At 34.7% G+C, this 26,070-nt stretch overlaps 1 protein-coding gene and 1 pseudogene across 2 annotated transcripts in view; one reads left to right on the top strand and one right to left on the bottom strand.

The window, feature by feature from the left end:
• The window catches only part of LOC106458306 (zinc finger protein 91-like), a 28,277-nt gene extending 4,216 nt beyond the window's left edge, over positions 1–24,061 (top strand). For both annotated transcript variants that reach the window (XM_022384476.1, XM_022384475.1), the window contains one exon: positions 10,734–24,061. In XM_022384476.1, the coding sequence (XP_022240184.1) occupies positions 10,968–15,191 (4,224 nt within the window). In that variant the 5' untranslated portion in view covers positions 10,734–10,967 and the 3' untranslated portion in view covers positions 15,192–24,061. The remainder of the gene's footprint in view (positions 1–10,733) is intronic.
• A 29-nt stretch (positions 24,062–24,090) lies between these two features.
• Positions 24,091–26,070, bottom strand: LOC106458301 (annotated as a pseudogene).

The raw sequence follows: 26,070 nt of genomic DNA, 5'->3' as shown, positions 1-26,070 counted from the left end.
GATATGTCCCGTAAAATTAAGAGACTTTGTTGAATTGTAATTTTGTGTTTGTAATTCTGTAAATTTAATTAAGTTATTGTTAATTGTTATTGGGTTATTATATGTGGTTATTGTTCGGGACGAACAATATTAAGGAGGGGGCAGTGTTGCGTCAGCGAGATCATGTGACTATTTTCAAGCCCTCTGCTTTCTAGAACTATCCTGTACCTTGGCGAATGCTCTAGCATTTACTAGATATAGGGTAGTCTGGTACATAAAAGAGGGTGACAACGTGACGAAAGAATGTTTGTGTGTGTGTGTAGACAGTGAGTAATTGATCCGCAGTCAGAGAGTATTATTGAGCACGTTCGTTGTTATAGCGTTTGTTTTAGCGTGATTGTTGAAATTAAGTGTATCGTAAAGTTATATTCGAAAAGAATAAACCAGTCTTATTAAGTAAGGACTTGTGTCGCTAAAGTTTCGTTACGGAAAATTAATTAACAAACGGAGACGTAACAGTATGTTCGCTCTCTGGTTAATTGATGTGTATAGGATAGCATTTGATTACGAATCGCCTAATATTAATATTAACAATATTAATCTTATTAAAATCAGTCAAGAATAATTTTAGTTAGTTTTAATCCTATAACAAAGCATCTAATTGGTAACATCCTATTACCTATGACTTACACAAAACTCAAAACATGGGATTGTTCCAAGCAAATTAACAAAAGTTGACCATTTTAAGTCTAATTTAGTCATGGGGTCAAAACTTCTACAGCATTGGTTAATGGGTGACCTTTAACTTTTTTAATCAACCTTCAACTCAACAATTGTTTGTGCTAGGGACTTGTGTTATGAGGATTCCAAAGATGGTGTATAAATGCTTTGGAAAACACACAAAATAGTTTTTGTTTCTATCTCTCAAAAAAATTAATACTTAGGGATAGAACAAATATCTGATCTGATCAGTATTAAACTATCAGATGAATTTGTTATCATATCAGATATTAACTTGGCAATGAATCAGATAGCATTCTATCAGAATATTATCTCACAATATTACACAAGCATGATACTAGATATTATATCTTCTAGCCTAGTGGTGCTCTACTAGCTTCTAAACTCAGTAGCATTTTTTCCCCAGTGTTAAAAGAGTGGGTACCCTGGTAGTCATAATAGTTATTATACGGAGAGTCATTATATAGTTTAGATCAACATTAAAGGGTCTACAGTAGCCACTAAAGATGGGCAAGTAGTAAAATTTGTTGATTGATTAATTGTTAGGGTGATTAATTAGTTACATTCAACTAATTGATTATTCTCATGAGATGGCTAAAAGTACAAACTAGTCCATTATCCTCACAAAATGGATAAAAAAAAATTTGATTTTAAAAATTAGGTTTCAATACCTGAGGTAGCCAGAGCACAGCTAGCCCATTGTGTAGTTTTGTGCATAACAATAGGCAAACATAGTGACAATATATAGATTACTTGTATTGTTGGAATAATCAAAAATAGTAATAAGTGGAAACCCTAATTTTGATTAATTGATTATTTTCATGAGTCTTGATACTAGTTGATTAAGATAATAATGAAAAATCATTACAACATTAGTTGATTATTAATTGATTTAACCATAATTTTGCTTACTGGATGGTTGGAGTAATTGAAAACAGTAATAATTGAAACACTAATTTTGATTAGTGACATTAATTGATTGAATTGTAAGTTTGCTTAAATGATCATTAATTGATGTAATTGATGCTTGTAGGCAATTGATCATATTGATTAATCAGTTTTATTGCTCAACTCAAGTAGCCATTCACTCATCTAAAACTGTACATTTGAGAAAAAATCAGTGACTGTAAAGAAACAGTAGCTTATACCTGTGGCACATTTTTAGTATGTACTGTTACTTCTACTATCTGATCAAATATCAGGAGCTGGATATCTGATATCTAACCAAAACTGTTATTTGTCCCATCTCTAGTTATATCCTTTACATACTGCACAAAAGAAAAAATCATACATAATTTACCCCTTCCGTTTTCAAGAAATAAGATTTATGTTAAAAACAAAATAACTGTGAATAGCTGAAGCATATATTATTTCAAATTGGATTATATGACTGTATGACTGTGATTTCCTTCCAGATGAAAACTTCTTTCTCTGACCCCACTCTATTTCAGTAATTTTTAAGTCTCAGTCTTGGAACTTTCAGCTTCTTGTGTGAGATGAAGTGAGGTTTGGACAGTGAACACTGCATAACATATTTTTAATGGTTATCTAACATTTGATATAATTTTTTGGCCAGTATTGCTGTTGTGGTTTTTCCACTTTAGCACAAGAGTTTGATTCAAAAGTACATTACATTCTCCAAAGAAGCTTTCAGCCATTCCACTCTAGTACATGCTTATATCTACACATATTCAAGAAACAACACATCTTCTCCTAAAGAATGTGTCTTCTTCCTCAGCTTTGACTTCATCTGAACTATCCCAGGAGATTGTCAGTTTCTCATCCACTGGTGGAACTAGGAAGAGACGTGAAGTTGAGTCTAAGAAATGGTGATGAATTTGTTTAGGTATTTTGTGCCCTTGTTAGTCAATGCAGACTTATTTCGTTGCTCTAGATTTTCTGCTGCTTTGCTGATCTCTTGTTCAGAGATAAAGATGCATATTATATTGCAGAAGGCAGTCCTATAGAATCAAAACATATTATATTCTTTACTGAAAGTTGCAGGCTCATTTGTACAGACTTTCAGTTATTAACCTGATACCATCATAAAGACCTAAGGTACATAGAGTAGCAAAAACAAATTCCATTCACATTCCAAGTTGAAGTCTAGTTTATGGTGAAAAAGATGATGAAATTGTACCAGTTTTTTGCATAAGTCAACCATCCAACACTGAAATGACAACAATGTATCTGATAAAATAGGTTTTCCTTTGGTTATGGACAAAGTACATAGCTATTAATAGATATTTCAGGGCTTACTGATGATTATGCAGAAATGTAAAATCCCAAAGCTTTGATCTCCTAAGTTTCAACAACAAGATAATGTAGTGAAGTTTGGAAATATGTCCTGGAATAATTATTGGAAAATGATGACTTCAGAAGCAGCTTTATTTTCTTTCAGTGATTTCAGATGGCTGGATTGAGCCTTTGCAGGGAAATAATTCCTGTCTGTAATAATCAAAAACTTATTTTTTTCTGTGGACACTCTGCTTGTATAGAACTTTATCTTGGAGGTCTGAGGTGACAGTACTTTGAGTGAGATTTAGTATTTTAATTAATGGAATGGAAGATATCAACAACTGTAGATTCTGGCAATAGGCACAAATACATGGAGTGTGTGTACTTTTGGTACCTGCAAGAATGCACCAACAAGGTGTCCATGGTGCTAATGTAGCACATTCCTCAGGAAATATGCTTTCATCATTTTGTCTGATGTATAGTTCCTTTGGATTGAAAAGCATGAGTATCTTCTGTTTATGATCTTTCTCTTTGTTTCAGCATTTGTAATACACACAAAATATTCTTTTTTTTTCATAGATGTCACCTGATTGTGTTCATTCCTTTTTTTAAATTGCATACCAGCTTCAGTTGGTTCAGCACTCAGTGTTTTTTTTCAATTACATGCTTTCTCTGGTATCCTAACATTCTGAAGAAGTTTCCTACTTTGCTTCACAAGTTGAAGGTATGAATCTTCTTTGAATTTAAAATGAGTGGAGAACCAAAATCTGCAACTTTACTACATTTTAACAAGTATGGGAATGGAATTCTTCATTCTGATATGGTACTTCTCTCTTCTCACAAGATTAGCTATTCTTGTTCATTGCTGCCCCCTATATGTGAACTTTTTATTTGTGCATCCCACAAACCTTCTGCTCCCCCTCCTATTAGAATCAAGTGATTCAAATGTGTGTTGCATGTAAATCATCATGCTTCACCTCTCCACCAATAGGAGCATAGTACACTCATGTGATGCATATGACTCCCTCTATTCGCCTCTACCGAACTATCCCTTCTCGTTTGTACTCGGATGTTTTTTTTAATTCTTTACTGTTTCATGTTCATATTTAGCATACTCACAAAGTGGTCTTCATTTATTATAACTTCCAGATTTTCTGGAATTTGAAATTTGCCTTCATGCATTCCAGTGCTAATGTTACCACTTTGGGGGTCACGCCTCCGACTTGCACTGTCTTGCAGGCCTCAGGTGTGGGTAACCCAGCATGGGTTTTTATCAATGTTTATCCTCCGGGAGATTGAATGTTAAACGTTCTGGTGGACAGAGATCTTGATAGCCTTTTTCCACCACTGGATTTCAAATGTTTGGTTCTTCATTTCCATTATGTAGTCTCTGTTCCCAGTATGAAAATTCTATGTTCTTTTTTGCACATTGTATAATGGCTTTTATTCATGTTACTCCAAAAAAATATCTGCCTTATTTTGTCAGGAGTACTTGTTTTTCATTGTGGAAGCTAATGATTGACCAATAACTACATATAAACAGAACCTGTGAACTAAGTTTAAGAAGCAGCGAGCACTGAAGTTCTGAGCGTGTTCTGAACATAATGGTTATTGTATCCTTGAGAAAACTGCTTGCTAACTGAAAAGCGAGAGGGATTACTAACAAGGTTAGAAAGCACAATAACCCTGCTTAATTTAGTCTGTTATATGGAAACAATAATGACTGTGATCTGATTTCTGAAATTCATGGTATTTGGCTATTCTAAGTAATATTCCTAAACAAGGGAAATTCTTAAATCCGGAAGTAGGCATTAACTCTCTTACATAATACAACAGTACTAGTAATATTAGATAAATTCAAGGCCTTTCTTTTCCATATATTGCATGAATATTATTCATCTGGAACTAAATGAGCTTCTTTCCTCCTTGGTCATGTCATCTGATTGAACTAGAACATTTGTTCCAGCTATTTATAGGATATGTCATATGAATATTATTCAGATATTTTGGGAATGAAGAGGGTGGGTTAAGTGTGAAATTTCTTGTAGATGAGAATTAGATGTCAGCCTCTCCATGAAAATATTTTTAAAAGTCAGAAACTTTGTTAAGGAGTAATTTTATGTCTCTCATTTTAGGAATCCTCATCTAGTTTCTAATCAAATGAGGCATAACACAAGGCTCAACAGGGCAAAATCTAGACTGCAAGTGAAACTTCCTGTTTCTATAATATACTTAGTAGGAAATGATATCACATATAATGTCATCTGGTTAGTGATGGGTTCTCAAAATTGTGCACTTTTATATGTTATTCAAACTGAGTTTTTTAAAATATAAATCTTAAAGTATCTTTGCTTTTTTCCTATGATTAAGGTTAGTGATGTAAATGTTGCATGTTAGCTACATTAATCAAGGTTTGCTATTTGACTGGCAAGCAGTGTTTATTATTAATCAATAAAATCATTACTTTCTCAGAACAAATGCAATTATCCAAGTCTTTATATATATTGATGTTTAAAATGTTCTGTGAGGAAGGATCAGATGGTAAACAAAACATCAAATAAAAATTAATAAGTTGGTAATAATTTATATGTATTTGACAGGTTTTCCCAACCTTAAGTGATAGACAATCAAGAATAAGTTGTTTCAAACTCTCAATCTTGATTCAGGTTAGTGAAGTAACAAACAGCTTTAAGCTCTCATAAAAAAACAAGAACATTTCAGAAATGCTACTTACCTCTTTGCACCACAAAGCTATTACCTCACGTGCAGTTGCCACAGACATTTCTGTGCATGCCACAAGCCTTGAACAAACTCCAACCCCTACCTGTGTCTACATGTATTGTGCCAGCTTATGACATAATTGTAAGAATGCTGTAGTTGTCCTCCAATAGGAGGGCAGCACAACCTTCATGTACAGTAATCCTTGTGAATACTAGCTCATGATCATAGACTAATTTTTTTCTTGGCATTGCTTGTGTACAGTTGTGTTTTTTCCTTGTTTTTGAGTTTTTAGTTGCTTTTGATTGACTGCCTTTCTTTATTCAGTACTACATTACTTGTGTCCTCTTTGCAGTTTTATTCCTTCCACCTGATTGAAACTTCATTTTCCCTAGCCAATACACTTCTACTTTATGCTACTTTCAACAAAGTGTGCCAAAATATAATCCAAAGGCCCAGACATTCTTTTTCAGGCATTTTCTCCAAATGTCTCAATTTGTTCATAGAATCAAAGTTCTGTTGTCCCTGTACTTAGAAAAGCTTATGCCTGAATGTGACAGGTCTCAGATTTTCACTCCATGCTGAGGTACTGTCAACATTGTGTATAACTTGAATTACCACAAACTTATGGAACAATGATGAACAATGGTGTAATGACATGTTTACTAATGAGGCTCCTGTTATTGTGCATCATGTGGTTAGTTCCCTTCTGCCTACTCCTTCAGTTTAAGTCTCACATCATTCTGTTTCATTGTCTTTTGTGGTGCCTGCCTCACCTGTGGATGATTATGATTATGGTCAGATTTTCCACTTCCAGCCTTTGCTTTTGGCTAGTCTCTCCTTGATGAGGAATAGGTACCTTATTTTCTGTTTGTTATGCTAATAAATCAAGAATGTGTTAACTCTGTCTCTTTAACATGTATATAATAATGACTCTTTGATTGATTTCTTTGTGAATCCTTTACTATGGCCTCAGGTCATGGTTCTTTTATATTTCTTGGACCCCAGTTTATTGTGTCCTTTCTCTCTGCTTGGGATGCTCTTGTTTCTTTTTTATTCCACCTATCTGCTCATCTTTGTCTATCTTTACTCCTCAGCCATGTCTCTGCCATTCACTGCCTCACTGAGGCTCTTCATCATGACCCCACTGGTTTTGATGTGGACACCTATTCTTCTTTGTTTGCCACTTTGGTTTCAATTTCTTCCTCAAATACTCTATTTTGACATCATTTCTTTGTTTTGAGATTTTCTCAGTTAGGTTACATTTTTTTTGGTGTTTGAACCCCCTCCTTTTATATTCATGATTCTTGCCTCACCCCTCACAGACCAGATCTTTTGAAGTATTCCAGGCTCCATGGAATCCCAAACTAAGGCTGCTCTCCAGCAGTTTTCTGTTGTTTCTTTGCTTTCCCCACTCACTATTCTGTGGATACTTCTATCTTTTGCCAATTCTAAGGAATCACATCAGACTGACCTCTATCCTGTTCCTCATCCAACTCCTTCAGTTTGCTGTCTCTACCTCCACCACAGGTCTAGTTATCTGGCCCCTATCTTGACATGATTCAGTGAGTGTTTCCTTCATTCTTCAAGAGGTATCAATCCTGGGCTGGCTGGTCAAACTTTCTAAGTCATTTTTGGCTCCCACTCAGTATCTTGTCCACCAGGGAGTTTTCCTCATTTTCTATGGAAAGTAAGCTCAACCCTCTTCATTTCATCTTCATATCATAAAGATCTTGGTGTCCAAAGAACTTCTCTCTCCTTTTCTTGCTCTCTGGACTTATACTTTCTCATTCTAAAATTCCATTATTTGGCCTTCAGTCATCTTATTTACCTTGTAGTATGTCAGGTCCTTGGAGTTTTGAATCTGGTGGCAGGTTGCTTGTTCCAACAGGACTAGATCCATCTTGCAGAGTGGTCCTTGCATCCTTTGGCCTACCAGTGGATTTCTTTCCATTTTGGGTCCCCACTGATTAATGCTTTTGTAACTCTTCTCAATTCCATACTTCCTATCTCTTGGTCACTAGTCTCAGACCCGATAGTTCTGGCTGTTGGTACTCTTGAATTGGTCTGATCTCTTTTTCTATGCCTACCCTTTTCACCTATTCACCTGCATCTCTTCAAAGCTTTTTTTTGTCCATCATCTCCTTCATCTAGTCTCTCTCTTCCTGTCTGGGAACTTTGTGTAGCTTTTCTGACATTTACATGCCCCTTTTAAGCCATTGTTATCTGTTTTCCAAATTGGGGGTGGGGGGCATGGCACTCCCACCCTTCAGGGAGCACAAGGCCTTTTGGCAGGAGAGCCCAAAAATAACAACAGAAGAAACAGATAAGATGGAGACGACAACAACCTAACAAAATTATCACTTTGCTCACTTACAAAAAATTATTTTAATGTGTGGGAGGTGCAACAGAAACTTTGCTGAGTTAGAGTGGTACTACTAATTAAAGCTTGGTAAACACTATCTTGTATAATTTGTCTCTTACATTATATTTTCTCGCTGTCCTTGATTGTGGTCAATGTTGTTCAATCATTTATGCCTTAGATGCCTCCCATACTCTGTCACTGGGACCAGTTGATGTTGTTTCAACACCATTACTTTCATCCGAAGAGTTGGGCTGCCCAGTCTGGTGATCAGATATTTTATCCTTTCTCTCTCCCCTCTGTTCCTTATTATATGAGTGTAGCAACCTTGATCATCTTTTGTGTCCTATATGGACTATCTGTTGCTATTATTTGTCGTAGTAACCCATTGCACTGTCTCACGATATGACCCATTTCCAAATTATTGTATCTGATGACAGTGGTTCACGCACACTCTTAGATGTTCTTCTCAATGGGTATTCCTATCTTCTTGTTTTTCTAGTGTAGCATGGGTGTTTAGTATTACAATATCCCCCCAAGCATTTCCCAGTAGATATGTCCAGCTGGATGGGACTTGAATTTGCCTTGGGATGAAAGTGAGGGCTTCTCCTCCCTCCACCTATAATTAAAGTATCTATATCATTTAAGTATTTCTCCAAAACAGGCCTGGCATGGCCAGGTGGTTGGGGCGCTTGACTCGCAATCTGAGGGTTGTCAGTTCGAATCTCCGTACCACCAAACATGCTCGCCCTTTCAGCCATGGGGGCATTATAATGTAATGGTTAATCCCACTATTTGTTGGTGAAAAAAATTGCCCAAGAGTTGGTGGTGGGTAGTGATGACTAGCTGTCTTCCCTCTAGTCATAAACTGCTAAATTAGGGACAGCTAACGCAGATAGCCCTCACGTAGCTTTACGCAAAAATTCAAAACAATTCTCCAAAACAGAATGGCATAAAGCCGTAGCCATACTACACATTCTAACATTTCACCTATCTTAGCAACACATTACTGCTGGCACTAAACTTTTCTGACTTCCTTTGCTCTACTCTCTTTATAATGAAAATACTGAATAAATAAATCAGTAACAACAAATTGAGAGAAGAGTATTCCATGCTTGAAAAGGATATCGTCTCTCATCAGATGCTGTAACAACAGGTCTTGTGGAAGTCATATCTCAACAATCCCATGGGCTTTCCCTTTCTGTCGTTATTTCAGAAAGGAATTGATGTTTTTAATTGGTCTGCACTGTAGAATTTTGGCTCTTAGTGGTTGAGAGAAGTAAGTAACCTTTTCCTTACCTGAATATATATATTTCAATTAGGTACTTACCTTTTTGCAACACCCTTCTTCCCCACTTCTGGTGCATTTTGTTTCCTCATCAAGAATGAGCATGTAAGCATGTGCTAGTGCTAGTGCTCATGGAGATTACTGAACATGGAGGTTGTGCTGCCATTCTATTGGTGGAAAGCTACAACATTATGATGATTACATCATAAGAAGAGTCTGTTCAAGGCTTGTGGTATGTGCAGGAAATACCACGGCAGTTGCATGTATAATAACTCTTAGTGGTGCAGAGAGGTAAGTACCTATCCAAAATAAATTTTCAGGTGAGGAAAATGTAAACTTTGGTGATTCTTCTTTGGGGGTAATTTGAGCACCTTTCCATAAAATTAGAATTTTAAGTATAGATTTTGCCCTGCTCAAGCACAGATAATCTTTGAGTTAAAGGTTAATAAAAATTTGTGTGGGGTAATCTATAAACAAAATGTTGACCTCTTTATAAGTTTTGGCCCTTTGACCTTATTAGGCTAAAATTTAAATTTAGGTTTTATTTGTTTCTGAAGTAAAGGCCACACTGACTTTTGGTTTTAAATCAAACTTTTTTGGGTGATTTGTCATAGGATGGTAATTTTTGAGGTCTAATAAGTCTGTGTCTCTGCTTATACGGTTGGGCATTGTACACCACAGCAATACATTTCTTGTACTCCATTTAAATAGAATTTCAAATAGTCTTTTGGCTACTATAAGTCCACTTTAGCTGGTGAATTCTGAAAATTTTAGTATTAGTTGGTATTACTTGACTAAAGAAACAGGAAAAAAGTATTCTCCATCTAGTGAATGGATCATAAAAGGACTTTCCTAGAAACTGAGATAATGTTTCTCTTCTATAAATAACCTACCAGTAGTGGAAGTACTTGGAATATGCTATAAAAATACCACATCAAGCATGTAAAGCAAAGTACATTGAAATTTTGAGTGTTGAATTCAATATTTTCTCATTAAGACTTTGAGTAAATGTGTAATACCTCAAGGACAGTTCAAGACTTGGCAAGTCTAAGTGTATACCAGCTGCTTTTGTCATGAATTGCATTTTTTGTGTATTACATCCACAGCCATCATTTATATCACATCAATTGTGACACATTTGTGTCATATTGTTGTAAAAAAGGTTCTTGATATATTTGTAAGTATTTTTGATCAATACATCCTCAGTTGCTATTTTCTCATTGGTACATCCTGTGCATATGGTTATGCATCTGGTAATATGTGTACATTTTCAGCTAGCAAGAATTATTTCAAACATAAATTGGTTAGAGAGACCTTGAAAAAAATGTTCTAATGAATATTTTATTAGGGTTATAGAAATATGAACTTTTGTGGTGTTGGTTTAAAAAATAGTTTCTTTTATTTTAGATGGTGAATGATGGAAATAGGAGCTAACACCAACAATACACCAAAACAAAATCCTGAAAGCATAAGTACTAAAAAGGAAGGTGTAGGAAAAAATGTTAATATATTTGTTGCTAGAAAAAAAGAAAATATATCTATAGAGGTGGTATTACAAAAAGAACTTGTGAGGACTGTGGCCATGTGTTTTGCTCATCATCTAATTTAGCAAGACATAAACGAGACAATCGGTGTGGTCGAATGCACACGTCACATCTCTCAGGATCGTGGAATTGTCCCAGTTGTAAACAACACTATAGGTTTTATCCACTATATGTTAAACATATTAAAAAGTGTGGTAAACAAACAGAAACAATAGCTTCCCTTCATAATTCACCACAAATGGAAAATAAACAAACAAAAATCATAGAGCAAACAATTCCAAACAAAAAATTAGGTGGTTTTCGTTCTATACTTCAAAAATCCTCTAACTTACCCAGTAAATGCAAAGTATGTGGAGTGAATTTCCGGTCTGTTCTTCACTATAAAACGCATTTGAGCAGAAAGGGTTACTGCAGGCCTCGTCCTTTCACATGCTACAGTTGTGGAAAGATTTTTGATACTATACACCACCTGGTGGCTCATGAAAATAGAAAGTCTCCTTGTGTTCCTACTGAACTATCAAGCTCAGAAAAAGTGGCCACTGACAATACGGACTTACTAAGGAATATGTTTGATGTGAAAAACTATAACTCAATGATGGGTTCTGAGTTAGAAAATCAAAGGCAATATTGCAGTTTTGCAGGCCAAGAAAAAGAGGTCAACAAAAAATCAGAATCTGGTGAAAACCAGTGTGAAAAGTGTGGTACATTTTTTGATTCTCCTTTCCTGTGTCAAAGACACAAGCTCTATGACACACCTTGTGCCATAAGCCCTGCAACAAGTACTGGGGACAACAACTCTCGTAATATAGTTGAAAGTTTATACAGCAGAAGAAACCTTCGTGCTAGAAAACCTTTTCCAGGTCATACACCAAAAAGACATTCAAAGCGAGAACATCAATGCAGAAAGTGTGGTTATGTATTTTCAAGAGCTTATCGATTAAGAAGCCACTTAAACAGAAAGTTTCCTTGTGTTCCATTACGCCAACATTTCTTAACAACACACAATCGTTCAGCTAGAAAGACTATGCCTCCAGCCAGACTCCAGCATGATTTTTTAAATCAAAACAATCTTGAATCAGCAGAACAGACTTTTCCAGATGAAAAATCAAAAAAACATTACAAAAGTGTACATAGTAAAATCCTAAAGAAGTACCAAAAAATCACATCATGTCGACCAAAAATAAATGTTGAGCCAGAGATAAAACCCCCAGTTTGTGAGTTTTGTAACAAAACATTTGTGAGTGCAAAATCTTTCATTAAGCATATGCAGCTTCATCCAGGTTTCGTTGCTTCCAATCATCCTGTAAAATGTCCGGGTTGTCCAGAAGTGTTTCCTAACCCAGATGATTTATTTGAACATCAAAAAGCAGAGAAGCATTGGGGACCTATGATGTCTCGTACCCGTGAATGTGAATGTCCATTCTGTGGGAAGGAATTTCTTTATATTGGCCGTCGGAATAGCCATGCTAGGTTAATTCACATGCAGTCTAACCCAAAGGAGGTCAGAAAGTTTTTAGATGAGACTACTTGTAATATTTGCTATCGACAGTTTGTGGATGCTTATGAAACATATGCACACATCCAGTCAGAGCACCAAGGTGTATCACCTCCAAGTTTAGAGAGGAATTACATTTCTGCTGCAGAGTCAGAAGGTTTATCTGTACCAGAAGAAATTATAATAAACAAACCTGAGAGTTTGAAGAAAAAAATAGAAACTATGACTCCCAATGTACTTGCTTTAATGAAAAAATATCCTACAAAATGTCCTTTCTGTCTCAAGATTTACTCATCCTCATACGTACGTGATCGACATCTCAAGTGTCATACTATGGAAAAACCATTTGTTTGTTCATGGTGTAAAAAATGTTTTCCCCGTTCAGAACGTCTTACACGGCATTACCAACAAGTTCATAATGACTTACTTTTGTTTAAGTGCCTTGGATGTGGAATAAAATTTCCCACTCGATTGCAAATGGTTCAACACATTGGAAAGGCTCACACTAGTGCTTCCAGGTCAAATCTTCTTCATGAGATCAAACTTGAGTCTTCAAAACCTATACAACCAGCAGCAACAGAAATGTTAAAAGAGGAATTTGTAAAAAAACCTTTTCATTATCCAAAGCCGGGACTCATCTTATCACCTGATGATACTGTTCGTGGTATTTATTCGTGTGAGGTTTGTGGCATTCATAATTTTACCAAAATGACTGCTCTCCATCGTCACAGAAAATCTGGTTTTCATAGAGAGAACTTAAAACAAGTTAAATCACAAACATCAAAAAGTTTGTCAGGTACTAGAATGTCAGTGAACTACAAGTGTTCTGTTTGTGATGTTTCTTACTCCAGCATTGTTTCCTTTGTGCCTCATCGACTTAGTCATTTCCAAGCAAAGAACTTGGATCCCTCAGAGATTAATGAAAGCAACCCATATAGCTGTGAAATTTGTCAGAGATCAATTGATCATCACCAAAAAGTACAGGTACATCTTCTGTGGCATCTTCAAGCAGATCGCACTCCAAGGTTTATCAACTCTACAGACAGAGGAGCTGTATCACAGGAAAAGATTATTTTTAGTGACAAAAACCTCATTCCAGGAGACTCTTTTCATGGCAAAGCAGATGTGGAAATAGGTATTAAAACCAAATCTTTAGAAAATGTAGCAAAGAAAAGTATTCAAACCTCAATAACTCCGCAGGGGAATTTTTATAACAAACCACATTTAGAAAAAGTTTCAGTTGATGTGAAGACTGAAGAAAAGTCCCAGAAAGATGCACTTACTTGCCAAAAATGCCAGACTATGTTTTCAACAAAACAACAACTCACAGCTCACATTTGCCACTTTTGTCCTTTTAAAAGAACTTCAAAAGACTATATGAAATGTGACTCTGAACATAAATCATCTTCCTCCAACACTGCTGGAGATCCCCATTCCACTATATTGGAGGATTCTTCTGTGGCTTGCACTCACTGTTCATTAAAGTTTTTCTCCCCTACAGACCTTGAATGGCATGAAAAAAGTTGTTGTAAAGTTCATAGTTCTGAAAAGATTGATCTAAATAATACAAAAACTTCTAAGTTGTATCAGTGTAAGTACTGTTGCTGTGCTTTTATTACGTTAGAAATCTGTCATGAGCATGAGCGAGCATATTGTAAGAAGTCACAAACCTGTGAACAATGTAGACTAGATTTTAACAGTCACCAGGATCTCATTGACCACATGGAGAGTTACCATAGTGCTAATCACCAACTGAAGTGCTATGTTTGTGGGCAGACATTTTACAGTCCAAGAGTTCTCAAAAAACATCTGGAGTCTCATGAAGACGACATTGCATTCAACTGTTTGTATTGTGCAGCCTTTTTCTCAGACTTGAGGGGTCTTTTTGAACATCTTGAAAACCATGAAGTAAAGCTGAACATGCAGCAGCACTATGATGTTGATCTAGAAAAGGAGGGTATTTCTCACCAAGTAGAACCTGTAAAAAATTACAACCCTGAGAGATATGTTGAAAATTTGAAATTGTTCTCTGTGGAAGGTTCAAAAATTAAATTTCAGTGCTCACACTGTCCTCGAGGTTATAAAGACAGAGCTCATTTTCGAGAGCATATAGTCATTCATGAGCCATTCCATTGTGAAGTATGTGGAGGGATAGAGAATACTGTTGTTGGGTTTAGAAAACATCCCTGTAAGCTTCCAAATGGAAATTTGGCTACTGGAATTCTCTATCGAAAAAGCTGGGGAAAGAAGATGATCCAACTTGCCAAAAAGAAACGTTTCAAATCTTTTAACAGTGCAACTTCTGTTAAAGCTGTACCTGTTGATCAACAGGAATGGAAACCTGAAGATAGTGATTGTGGTAAAGGTGATGGTTCAAAAGAATTAGCTTCAATACAGCTGAAGATTGCAAATGATTTATCAGAAGAGTACAAGGAAAAAGTGGAAAACCATGACTACTCACAGAAAACACTTGATACCTTAAGAGAGAACTTTTCTCAGCTACTCTACTTCTTAGTTGCAGATCCAGAGCTTATGGAACAACTTGGCTGGGGAGTAAAGCTTATTGATACTGTATTGGATGATGTTCTTTATCACATGGAACAGCAGCCTGTAGGATACCATGACAAACAGACTGAACTGGAGCGTCTGCGAAAAAACATTCAGCTTTTACTAAGAGTTTCTGTCAAGGACCATGTTATGGATGATGTTGAAAGAGGAAGAAAGGTCATTGACGAATTGGTGCTGGAAATGTTGGAGATGTGCACTTCAAAGTTGAGTGAAGATTCACTTGATAGTAGTAGAGAATGGAGCTCTACCACAGATTAGATTGTTTTTATTACCTTGGAAAGGATAATATTCTACAAACTCCAGTGTAAATGGTGAAATCCTTGCCATTGAGTAATTGTTACTTATTTGAATTCAAGTTATTGAATAAATAAATAAATTGGGAAACGGTGAGACAGAACTATGTTTATAACTTGTATTAAATAATAGATAAGATCATTGAAATTGCATTGAAATGTGTTTTGAGGATGGCAACTAAAACCAGTATTTATATTATAATGTACTTTTGACAAAAAGGCCTATTAAGATGGAAATGAGAAATAGTTAAGTGTATTCACATATTGGTATTTGAAGAGGAAGACAAAAACACAAGTGTGATATTGTAACAATAGTCATCCTGTTCATTCAAAAGCTACTAAATCTATTCATGTTTTAACACATCTGTTCTTTATGATCTACTTGTATATTAGATATTCAACTATGATTTGGAAATGAGGAAACAAGAAGTGTTGGTTGGTTTTACATACTACTGCAATGGTAGCTGTCATGTTCTTTCTAAAGCTACATAAACATTCACCTTTTGATCTACATCATTTGTTATTATTAAGATTTCAACAATCAGTGTATACTTATTTTACAGTAATTCTTCAGTCTTTGTTGTACAAGTTGTTAAGTTTGTATTACATAATTTACATTTAAGAAAGTTTTTACAAAACTGTAACTAAACCAGTAATCATGAAGAACAACTCTGCATGAGATCAGAGGTAAATATTATCAAGAAACTTGGTGTACTGGACATATTATCATTGTGTGTGTGGTGTGTAGAAGTCTCCCTAACCGTGTGTGCTAATTTCTCCTCAAAACTGTTTACTGAGTATTTCTAGGCCACAGTTGTTAAGTAGTAACTCATTTAACTTAAATCAATGTCACTGTTTAAAGAACATGTTTCTTAAATGTTCTTTGAAGGCTGTCTGAAAAATATCAATAATGACAGAAAGATTCAAATTTCTTGTTGTTGTGATTTATACATTGTAATTTTTTAAGTACATCCTGAGAATTAGTAGTTGTTACACAAATTGTTCACACAGTTTGTTTTGTTGGATCTTATAATCTCAAGTTTCACAACTGCAGCTTTAATTGAGTTTGTATAGATGAAAATTTTAGATTATATTTTTATGTAGCTATTTTTCAGAAGAACACTATCTCTCTCTTCCATAACCAGTCTAAATCAATGCATTTGTTTAGATACATGCATGAGGTTCAGATTCTATATATAAATAATACAACCATTGTTCAGATTTTTTATATTTGTGATTTTTTCCATCCTTGATGTTTAGTTGTGAACTGAAAAACAAATTAACCTTTTGAAATACAAATTTCCCACATGGCAGCACTAAAATTGTGATTAGAAGTTTGAAAAAATAGCCATTGTCACATTTAATGGAAGTATAATATACAGTTATCTTAACTGAAATATGAAACCTCTTAGAGCAGTGGTTCCCAGCCTTTGGTACAAATACCTCCAGGGATACCCGAGGAGCTTCAAAAAACATTAAAATGAAAATCAGCACATATGCTCAAAATTGAAGGGCAGTCTTCATGAGTTACCAGTATTGCTGGGTGATTAGTGGAAATTAATTGATCATTTTCCTATGAAATTTGGATTGTTAGAATAACAGGAAATAGTAAAAATTTAAAATACTAATTTCGATTAGTTGATTATTTGGTGCATCATGACACTAATTGATAAAGCTGAACACATTTGAATGTACTGAAAATAACAATGAGAAATCATAGTGGCAATTTCTCAATTACTTGAATAATTGAAAATAAGGAAATGTTAACATTGATTAGTTGATTATATCGATTAACCAAGTTATCACCCCAGGGCTGGCCTTAGGGGGGTGTGGAGTCTGAGGCAAGTACTCAGGATTGGGTTCTCGAATTTGCATACTACAAGTATACAATCGACTTGACCAAATGATAACACAAAATACAAATGAAATAACATGAAACACAAGCAAATAACATTTATGTACTGCACAAATTAATTTATTGTTTATTTATAGCTAATAATGATACTGATTACAAATGACTGATACTGAAGAGTAAAATACATATGCATGTAGTCAGTTAAATTAAGTTAACTTTTCGCACTTTTATGAAAGAAAATTGTTTGAGCAACTCATAATAATCTAGCTTTTTGGATATCTTATGTTCAATGATCAAATAGCCAGACTCTCCATTCTTTCTTGGCATATAAAGGACCTGAAATAGTTTAAATTTTGAAAAACTGCATTCTCCTGCTGCTACATTTGCTGGAATTATAAGAAGAATTCGGATAGCAACAGTTACATTTACACAGACTTGCTTCAGCTTGTTTTTGTAGAGAAATTGTAAAATGTCTAGAGAACTGGTGACCTCCAAGAGCAATACTTCAGCTAAAATTTCGAACTCGTCAGCAAGTATGCGTCCATCAGTATCATGACCATTGCCTTGGATCAGAACAATTTCCAGATTTTTTCAGTTCCTTAAAAGAGCATTCTTCACTAAATCTTTCATGTTGTAAAGGAAACCAAACAATTTGTGATGCTCTTTTAGCTGACAAAACCTTTCATTTAAAGAAATTGTTGCAGTGTCTACCACAGCATTGAAAAAGTTTATTCAAAAGTTGTATTTGAGATTAATTACAGGATCGTTTGGACCTTCATAGTCAATTTTTTTTTCTACACCGATTAAGCTTGCAAAACATTGGCTCAACATCAACGTTTTCAGCAAGTTCACGTGCTGTGCCCAAGACATTTTGGAACTCCAAGTTTCTGTACTCTGTTGTTTTTTCACACGTTGAAATGCTTCTGTGATGTCACTTGCAATGCTCTACACCATTTTGTTCACAAGTTTGAATCAGAATAAAATGTCATGCCAGAATACCATCACAACAATGAATTCATACTTAGTTATGCATTGAGCAAGAGATTCCACTTCCATGCTTGTAATTGGGCTATTTGCTTCTATAGCTTCATAGACATTAGTAGCGAATGGGCTTCACAATTTCTATGTGAGCTTCGAACTGAGTGTCACTCAATGGTTTAACAGTCAAGCCCAAAACATTATTTCAGAAAATTGTCAGTCTTTGTGTGGATAAACTAAACAAAACACACTGGATTATCCCAAAGAAAGAAGCGGTCTGTGTGCATGTTTTGGCCATGTCAGCTATAAGAAGATTCCAATTGTGACAAGAGTATGGTCTTAAAAATGCCCTGAAATTATCTGCAAAATCCTAGCTTGAATGCCAGCTTTATGGCCTTTCATATTAGCATCATTGTCATATTCTTGACCTCTCATATCTGCAAGATCTATGCATACTCTTTCAAAAAATTCAATAAATATTTAGTTAGTGCTTCTCCTGTAGATTTTTAAACTGGAATTATGGATAAAATTTTTTCCAAACTTTCAACTTCAGTGGAGCTACTAGAACTACTGTCACTTGGAATAGGAACACTTTTGCCTCAATCTATGAGTGACATTTCTTTTTGGTGGCTGATATCAGGAGTGCAATCTAGAATGACAGAATAATATTTAGCATTTTAAATTTTCCTTACAATGTGTGATTTTGTGGTTGTTGCCACCAATGAAATTAATTCATTTTGTATAGTTTTGCCAAGATAATGATCATGAATTTCTTCTTTTTGTATCCAATTTAAATGTTCTTTTAAGACAGAGTCAAACTTTGCAGTAAACTCAACCAGCCCAAGAAACTTACTGATGCATGTCTTGTATATCTTATCTACAGAACCCCTGAAAGTTAAATTGTGTTCTGCTAAGTAATGCACAATTGCTATGAGTCTTTGGAACACATTCTGCCAATGAAGTTTTCTTTGGTTAATGATTCTCTCTTCGATCTAGTTGATTGTTTGCTTTTTTGTTATTCTTACTTCGAATTCCAGCCACTTTTGCATGTCATGCATGTGCTCTTGAGCAGTTTCATGCATGCACAAGCTTCTGTGAATGTTCTTGCAGTCATTGTATCCATATTGTTTAAGAGCACTGACCCTTTCCTGTGAGGTTGAGAACAGCTTGCAGCAGAAGCAGAATGCTCTATCTGAACTTTGTGAATATACAAGCTAAGTTCTAGGTGCTGTTTCGATGTTGGTCAGTTAATGTTGATAAAGATTTGAATTAAAATTTCTTCTGTTGCTAGTAACTGGATATCCAACATTCACAATTTAATGGAAACCACATTCAATTATTAAATGCCCCTAATTGCTGTCATTGTGAGATGGCCACTTTGTGGGATTTGTATATTCTTGTAAAAAAGTTACTTTCGAAGTATCACTATAGTTTGTGTTCGGCTGTGCTTCAGGTTCGATATTATCACAATTAGTAAGAATTGTTTGAGGTTGAAATTACCACTGTCAGCCAGGAGTGTTTCCTCTTTAATTTGTCAATCTTCTGTAACACTGGTTTCTGGTTCGACTATATCCTGCTCGTTGTTAGTTGTGATAGAAGTGCTTGGCATGAGAAACTTTTCCAAACCACCAGACAGCTTTCACTATCCTTTTCTATTTTTGCTCTCTTCTTTTCCTGACTTCCTGATTCATATGTTTTATAAGCATCTCTTGCTCACTTGGTAGATGGCATAATATAAAAACTAATTCATAAAGAGTAGTTTTTCTGTCTGAAAAAAAAGAATGTAACAGTGTAAGTATATTATAACACCAAAAATTATAACCCTCAAAAAGGCAATAGTAACGTGTACGCGTCCCTATGTTTGGACTTGACAAAAATTGTTCATTGTTATTTTGGTCAATGGACAGTGCGGGGCCTGAGGCAGTGGCCTTGCCCTAAAACTGGCCCTGAATCACCTAGCTGTAGGCTTATCAGTGTATTCTACTAGCCAGCATTCTTCATTCACATATTGTTGACCTTGAATTATTTATTTTGATTTACAATTTCATCAATATATATACACCACTCTTCAGGTTTTTGAACAAATTTTACTCATCAGGGGTAAACTGTTGGCTCAGAAGTCTGATTGGGAGTATGTAGCATAAAAGGTAGGGAACCACTTTATAAGGCATTGCTGTTTCTGAAACTTGTAAATAGCTCACTTTTGAAATAGTGCAGCAGTAAGAATTAAGTCATTTATTACTATATAAAGAGCAGTTTGTTGGTTTTTCTTATTAGATAAAAGTGTATTAAAACTTAATCTTTTAAAGTAGGAATTAAGAAAGTTATTCTTTGTACAGGATGAATTCTGTACAGTAGTTGTATCAGTTATTCAGGTTCACTGTAATTTTTTTTTAGTCTTTCACTAATTATATATGGCACATGTACAAATTAAGGTTTTAACTTTAAGGAAGTCCATATGTTTTATTGTTGATAATTTTTCTCATATACCAAAAGAATTTCATAAGTATTTTTTGTAATACTCAGTAACAACAAAGTTCAAATGCTTTTATTGTCATTGTCCTATTTTGGAGAAACTTGAGATATGACTTTGTAATTGCTTTTAATCTTCGGTAAGAGAAATGAAATAGTGTGTTAAATCATGGTATCATGACTTGGAGCTGGTTTGCCTAGTCCCATACTAGCAAAACATTTGCATACCACAAAACATGAAAAATAAACTTGTCAAGCTAAATGCTATGGCATGTTAAAACATTTTTCTAATAAGTAACACTTTGGGTAGACATAATTCATAAGGTTTTACATAATCTTCCTGATGTCATTCATTGAAATTGTCAGACCATGATATGTAATTATAACAATGTTTAGTCTCGTCATTCAAAGCTTTAGTAAAATGAGTCTAATTTGGCTTTAAGCTAGTAAGAATTTCTAAAGGATTAGTTCAATTTAATTTCAGACCAGTTAGAAATTCAGTTGAGTGAGCCTAATTTAGCCTATGACCTTTAGAAACTTAATAGGATGAGGCTTAGTAAGAAATTCGGTAGGATGGTGATGATTTAGAGCCAGACCCACTCAGAAATTTAATAGGACGGTGTCTACTTAGTGTCAGATTCAGTATAAATTTAATAGGATGGTGTCTACTTAGTGTCAGATTCAGTAGAAATTTAATAGGATGGTGTCTACTTAGTGTCAGATTCAGTAGAAATTTAATAGGATGGTGTCTACTTAGTGTCAGATTCAGTAGAAATATAGTAGGGAAGTGCTGACTTTGTGTCAGACCCAGTAAGAAATTTAGTAGGATGGTGTTAACTTTAGTATCAGACAGATCAGTTAAACATTTAGTGGATCAATTAGAATTTGAGTTACTGTAAGACTGGTAAAAATCATGACTACAATGAGTATGAGGTAGCCTTAGACAATTCAGTCTTCAGTAGTTAGATGAACATAATTATTTGCAAACTAATAAGTGTTTTAACGTAATAAGTCTGAATAAGTTTCAGAGCACTCTGAATTTACTATAATGAATCTGATTCTTTTTGCAACCATTAAGGACTTAAAAGTAGATTTTAACCTAACTAATAGTAAGAGCAGAAAGAATCTTGGAGATGTGGTCTCTTATTTGATTATGCTGTTATCAGATATATGTACATTACCTATGCAGAATAAGTTTAAGTAAAAATATGTAATTTTTAAGACATAAACTTTTTTTTAGTTTTTGTAGAAAGCTAATGTGTCAACAACAAAAAAAATGTTTTGTACATTTAAATAAAGATGTGACATTGATCAAGTTAGACCTTAGAAGTAGTAACTTGCTTTGGACTAATTTACAATTAACATGTTGTTAGGAATTTTTAATTATATTACTGTATATATATATATATATATATAATGCTATAGTGCCATAAATTCTTATATATCTTAGTTGTTTTAGCAGATTTTCAGTGATTCAGTATTACTTTAAATCCATGCAGTGTAATATAAAACCTTTTTTTTGTCTACCATTGATCTGAATCTGAAACCACTGATTATAATATAAGTTACAAACTTGCTCTTGCTTGCAGAGTTGTTAATGATATTTTCACTAAATATTTTTCCACATGCACAACATTTACATTGCTGAATACTATTTCTAAAGAAATCTTCTGAAACTTATTTGAGTTGTATTATATTCATCTTTTATTACTATCCAGATACAGGTCATACAATGGAGCAAAAAATATTTTTATCCACTTGAGAATAGGTATTTTCTTTTAACATGATAGGAAGTGTGTCATTTTTAGATGTTGTCTATTTTATTAATTTTTAATATTTTGTCATGAATATGTAAATGATAGGCACTAGTGTTAAAAACCACTTTTAAATTGTAGAAAACTTAGTTGCAATACTGTGGTTTTTGTATTTAATATGGTACCTTTCTAAAAATGCCTTTTAAAAACATGAATACTGAATTTGAAAATGAAGGCTGTTCTCTCCTAATATTCATATGAGATGTTAATATAAAAATTGGTTTTATACATTTAAAAAAAATTTACACAAAACTATTACTTTAGTTAAATGGAGGTTCTCATTTTTATGAATCTGTAGTTTCTACATTATTAGTATTTGTAATTATGAAAAACCAAATTAAGTGAACAAGTGAAAAAGACAGACTGAAACTGGAAATTATAATAATCCAAAAAGAAAAACTTTTCATTATGAATCATATTTTTATTGGGTTCTTTTATGAAATTGCAGATAGCCTAGTCTTATTTTGAAATAAAACTATGGTTTTAAAATATACTAAAACACTAAACTTGAAAAGAGCTAAGTCTGTTTTGCATGACTACTGTCAGAGAGAAATATCAGCAAACTCAATAACTTTTACAATACCTCAAAAATTGAGCTATGAATCATCCATTGACTACTATTTTTTACTATCACTTGGGCTATTTCTACAAGCTTACGTACATAGTAGTATTCATTTTAAGAAAGAATACTGATTATTTTAATTGTGAATTTATCCATTTGGAGTTATAAAAAAAGATCCCATTTGGTCTAACAATGTAGACAAATGAATAAAGCTGTATAAATATTTTTATTTAATTACAAAACTTTTACAGATAATTGCATTCTAAAACAGCATAGTATGCTTAACATTAATGGCATAAAGTTATTCACATGAGTAGATGCTTGAAATGCATAGCATTGCACAACTTAGGATGTTTTTAGACAATATTTATTTTATGTGTTTATCAGCTGTGGTTAAAGACTGGGCAGATGAAGTTCAGAAAGTATCCATTGTAAGTAAGTATCCTTTCTAAAACACACTCCTTCTAAACTAAAAAATTGAGTGGTTTATATGTGTATATTAATATTAAATACAGTAAGTTAAAACATTTGTAAAAGGTGACATTAAAGTTTGAATGTTTAAAAATGGACAACATGCAAGAATTTGATTAAATAAGACAGTTTTTAATTATTTTTTGTGCATATAAAAAATTAAAGTACTGTGTTGCTATTTTATTAGAACTGGTTTTAAGTCACTTAGCTGCATAATAAATTAAAAATAGTAAATACCTGGCAGTTTTGTTGTAAGTTACACTCTGTAAATTTTAGTGCTAATCAACAAATCAGAAATACTTTGGTCAAATTCAGGGATGTAACTGTTACTTTGGCACAGGCTGGAGTAGCTGTATCACTATGTGAGTGTGTGGTTGAATCTACTTGTAATTCCGATATGATACCTCCTCTCACACTCACATTATAGCTTTTCTCATCTTATGCTGCCCTCTATATGTGCAATTTTAGCTTGCCACTAACCTTGATACTCCCACCTACCCTAACATATTTACATGTAGTATAGCTGCACTGTAGCATGCAAATAAACATGTAACAACTCTCCATCAACAGGAGTGTGACACATCCTTCTAGTGCAGCTGACTCCCTCTATACTATAGAGCAGTGTTTCTCAAACTTTCTGAAACAGTGGACCGGCTACGAATCTTTTGATCACCCTAAACCAAATATATCGTTCACTTTTTTTTTTTTATAAGAAATGCATAATTATTCTGTTATATGATTTTTTAAAAAATATGTACATACATACATCATTATGAAAGGATTGCTTTAATAAATGTAGAATTTACGTCAATATAAGAATCATTAGATTGTCGTCAGCGTGAAAAGAAAGTTTATTTTTTATTTGTCAATTTATCAAGTCTTGGCTCGATGGAAGACAGTGCAACACGCAGTGGGGCTCGAATGTCCAAATGGTTTCTGTACTTAGTCTTTATGACACTAATTGTTGAGAAAGCAGTCTCACACAGATATGTTGATAGAAATTGGAGAAGTATTTTGATAGCGATTCCAGCCAGTTCAGGATATTCCGCTCTAGCTTTGATCCAAAAGCACATCAAGGATTCTGCAGATTCGAAAAGGATTTTCATGCTACGGTCAGCAGCAAGCTCCAGCAATTGATCCTCCAATGCAACTGACAATCGATGTTCCGATGTTAAAAAAGGGTTTCTGATCCATACATTACGTTTTCAAGGGTCTTCCTCTGATGGAAAGTACATCTCAAAGCACTCGAGTAGAGCCGTCAAATGCTCACTGATCTTGGCTCTCAATACAAACATCTCAAGTCTCGAGTCTGTTTCAGTTATTGTTGCTGACAGTTTGTGAAACATATCAAAGCAATCTTTCAACACGCGAGATTTCCACATATCCAGCTTGCGTTTCGTTCCATCAATCTTGTCTGCTATCATGAAGCACGAAGCCATTTTTCCCTGCATGGAGACGTTGAAGGTATTCAAGATGTCAAAAATATCCGCCATGTACGCCAGCTTTGCAACCCATTCAGAATTTCGGAATAGTTCTGACCAATGTGGTTTCTTGAACTGGAGGAAGTGGGCGATCTCATGTCGTAGTTCAAATACTAGAGAGAGAACTTTGCCTCTGGACAACCAGCATATATCAGCATGCAGTATGAGTTGTGTGTGCTCAACACCCGCATCTTCACATAATACTGCAAATAACCTTGAATTCAGTGCATTGGCCTTCACATGATTCACAATTTTCACAACCTCACTCAGAATTGAGTTTAATTCGGGTGACATTTTCTTAATGGCTAGATTTTCTCTGTGAATTATACAGTGTGATGATTTACAATCTGGGGCCACTGCTTTAATCTGGGCTATCACGCCGGAATGACGTCCTGTCATCGCCGCAGCTCCATCTGTACAGACGCCGACACAATTTTGGAAATTCCAATCGATTTTTTTCGAACTATGTGGTCGCTCAAACTCTTGAACAATTCTGTACTAGTTGTGCTAGTTGGTAACGAATCAGAAAAAGAGTACTCCTCCTTCAAATCTCCTTTGTATTCGTAATGCACAAAAACCATAAGAATTGCCTTATTTGCAGTATCAGTACTTTCATCGAGCTGTAACAAATAATACTTTGATGATTTAACTTGTGTTATGAGCTGATCTTCCATATCTTCTGCCAAATCATGGATGCGACGTGCAATAGTGTCGTTTGACATTGGAACTTGGGATACTTTCTGTGCCACTGTCTCACCCAGCATTTCTTGACATACGTCTTTAATACAGCCTATCACGAGTGTCTCCCCAACTGTAAACGGCTTCTTTGCCTTGGCAATACGAAGAGCAACCTTATATGAAGTGCACAGTGCACAAGCATTTATGCGTGTCAAATTGAGCAGTTGTTTCTGGGATGATTTCAAATTATCATACTTCCTTTCAAAAAACTCTTGCGGTTTTGAAAACAATTCGCCATGTTTGGCATTTTGATGCCTCTTCAATTTCAAGGGTTTCATGGCATCATTGCTCAAGATTTCACCACAAATCATACACTGTGGTTTTTCCACTCCATTTTCATCCATGGCACAAAATCCAAACTGAATGTATGAGCAGTCATATTTTCGAATGTAGCTAATTCGATTCCTCCTTTTTGATGGTGGTCCAATTTCACCTGAATCCACCGAAATATCTTCAGTATCATCATTTTCAGG

The sequence above is a fragment of the Limulus polyphemus genome, unplaced genomic scaffold (genome assembly GCF_000517525.1).
Source record: "Limulus polyphemus unplaced genomic scaffold, Limulus_polyphemus-2.1.2 Scaffold441, whole genome shotgun sequence".
Lineage (NCBI taxonomy): Eukaryota > Metazoa > Arthropoda > Merostomata > Xiphosura > Limulidae > Limulus > Limulus polyphemus.
This window is presented reverse-complemented; position numbering and strand designations above follow the sequence as displayed.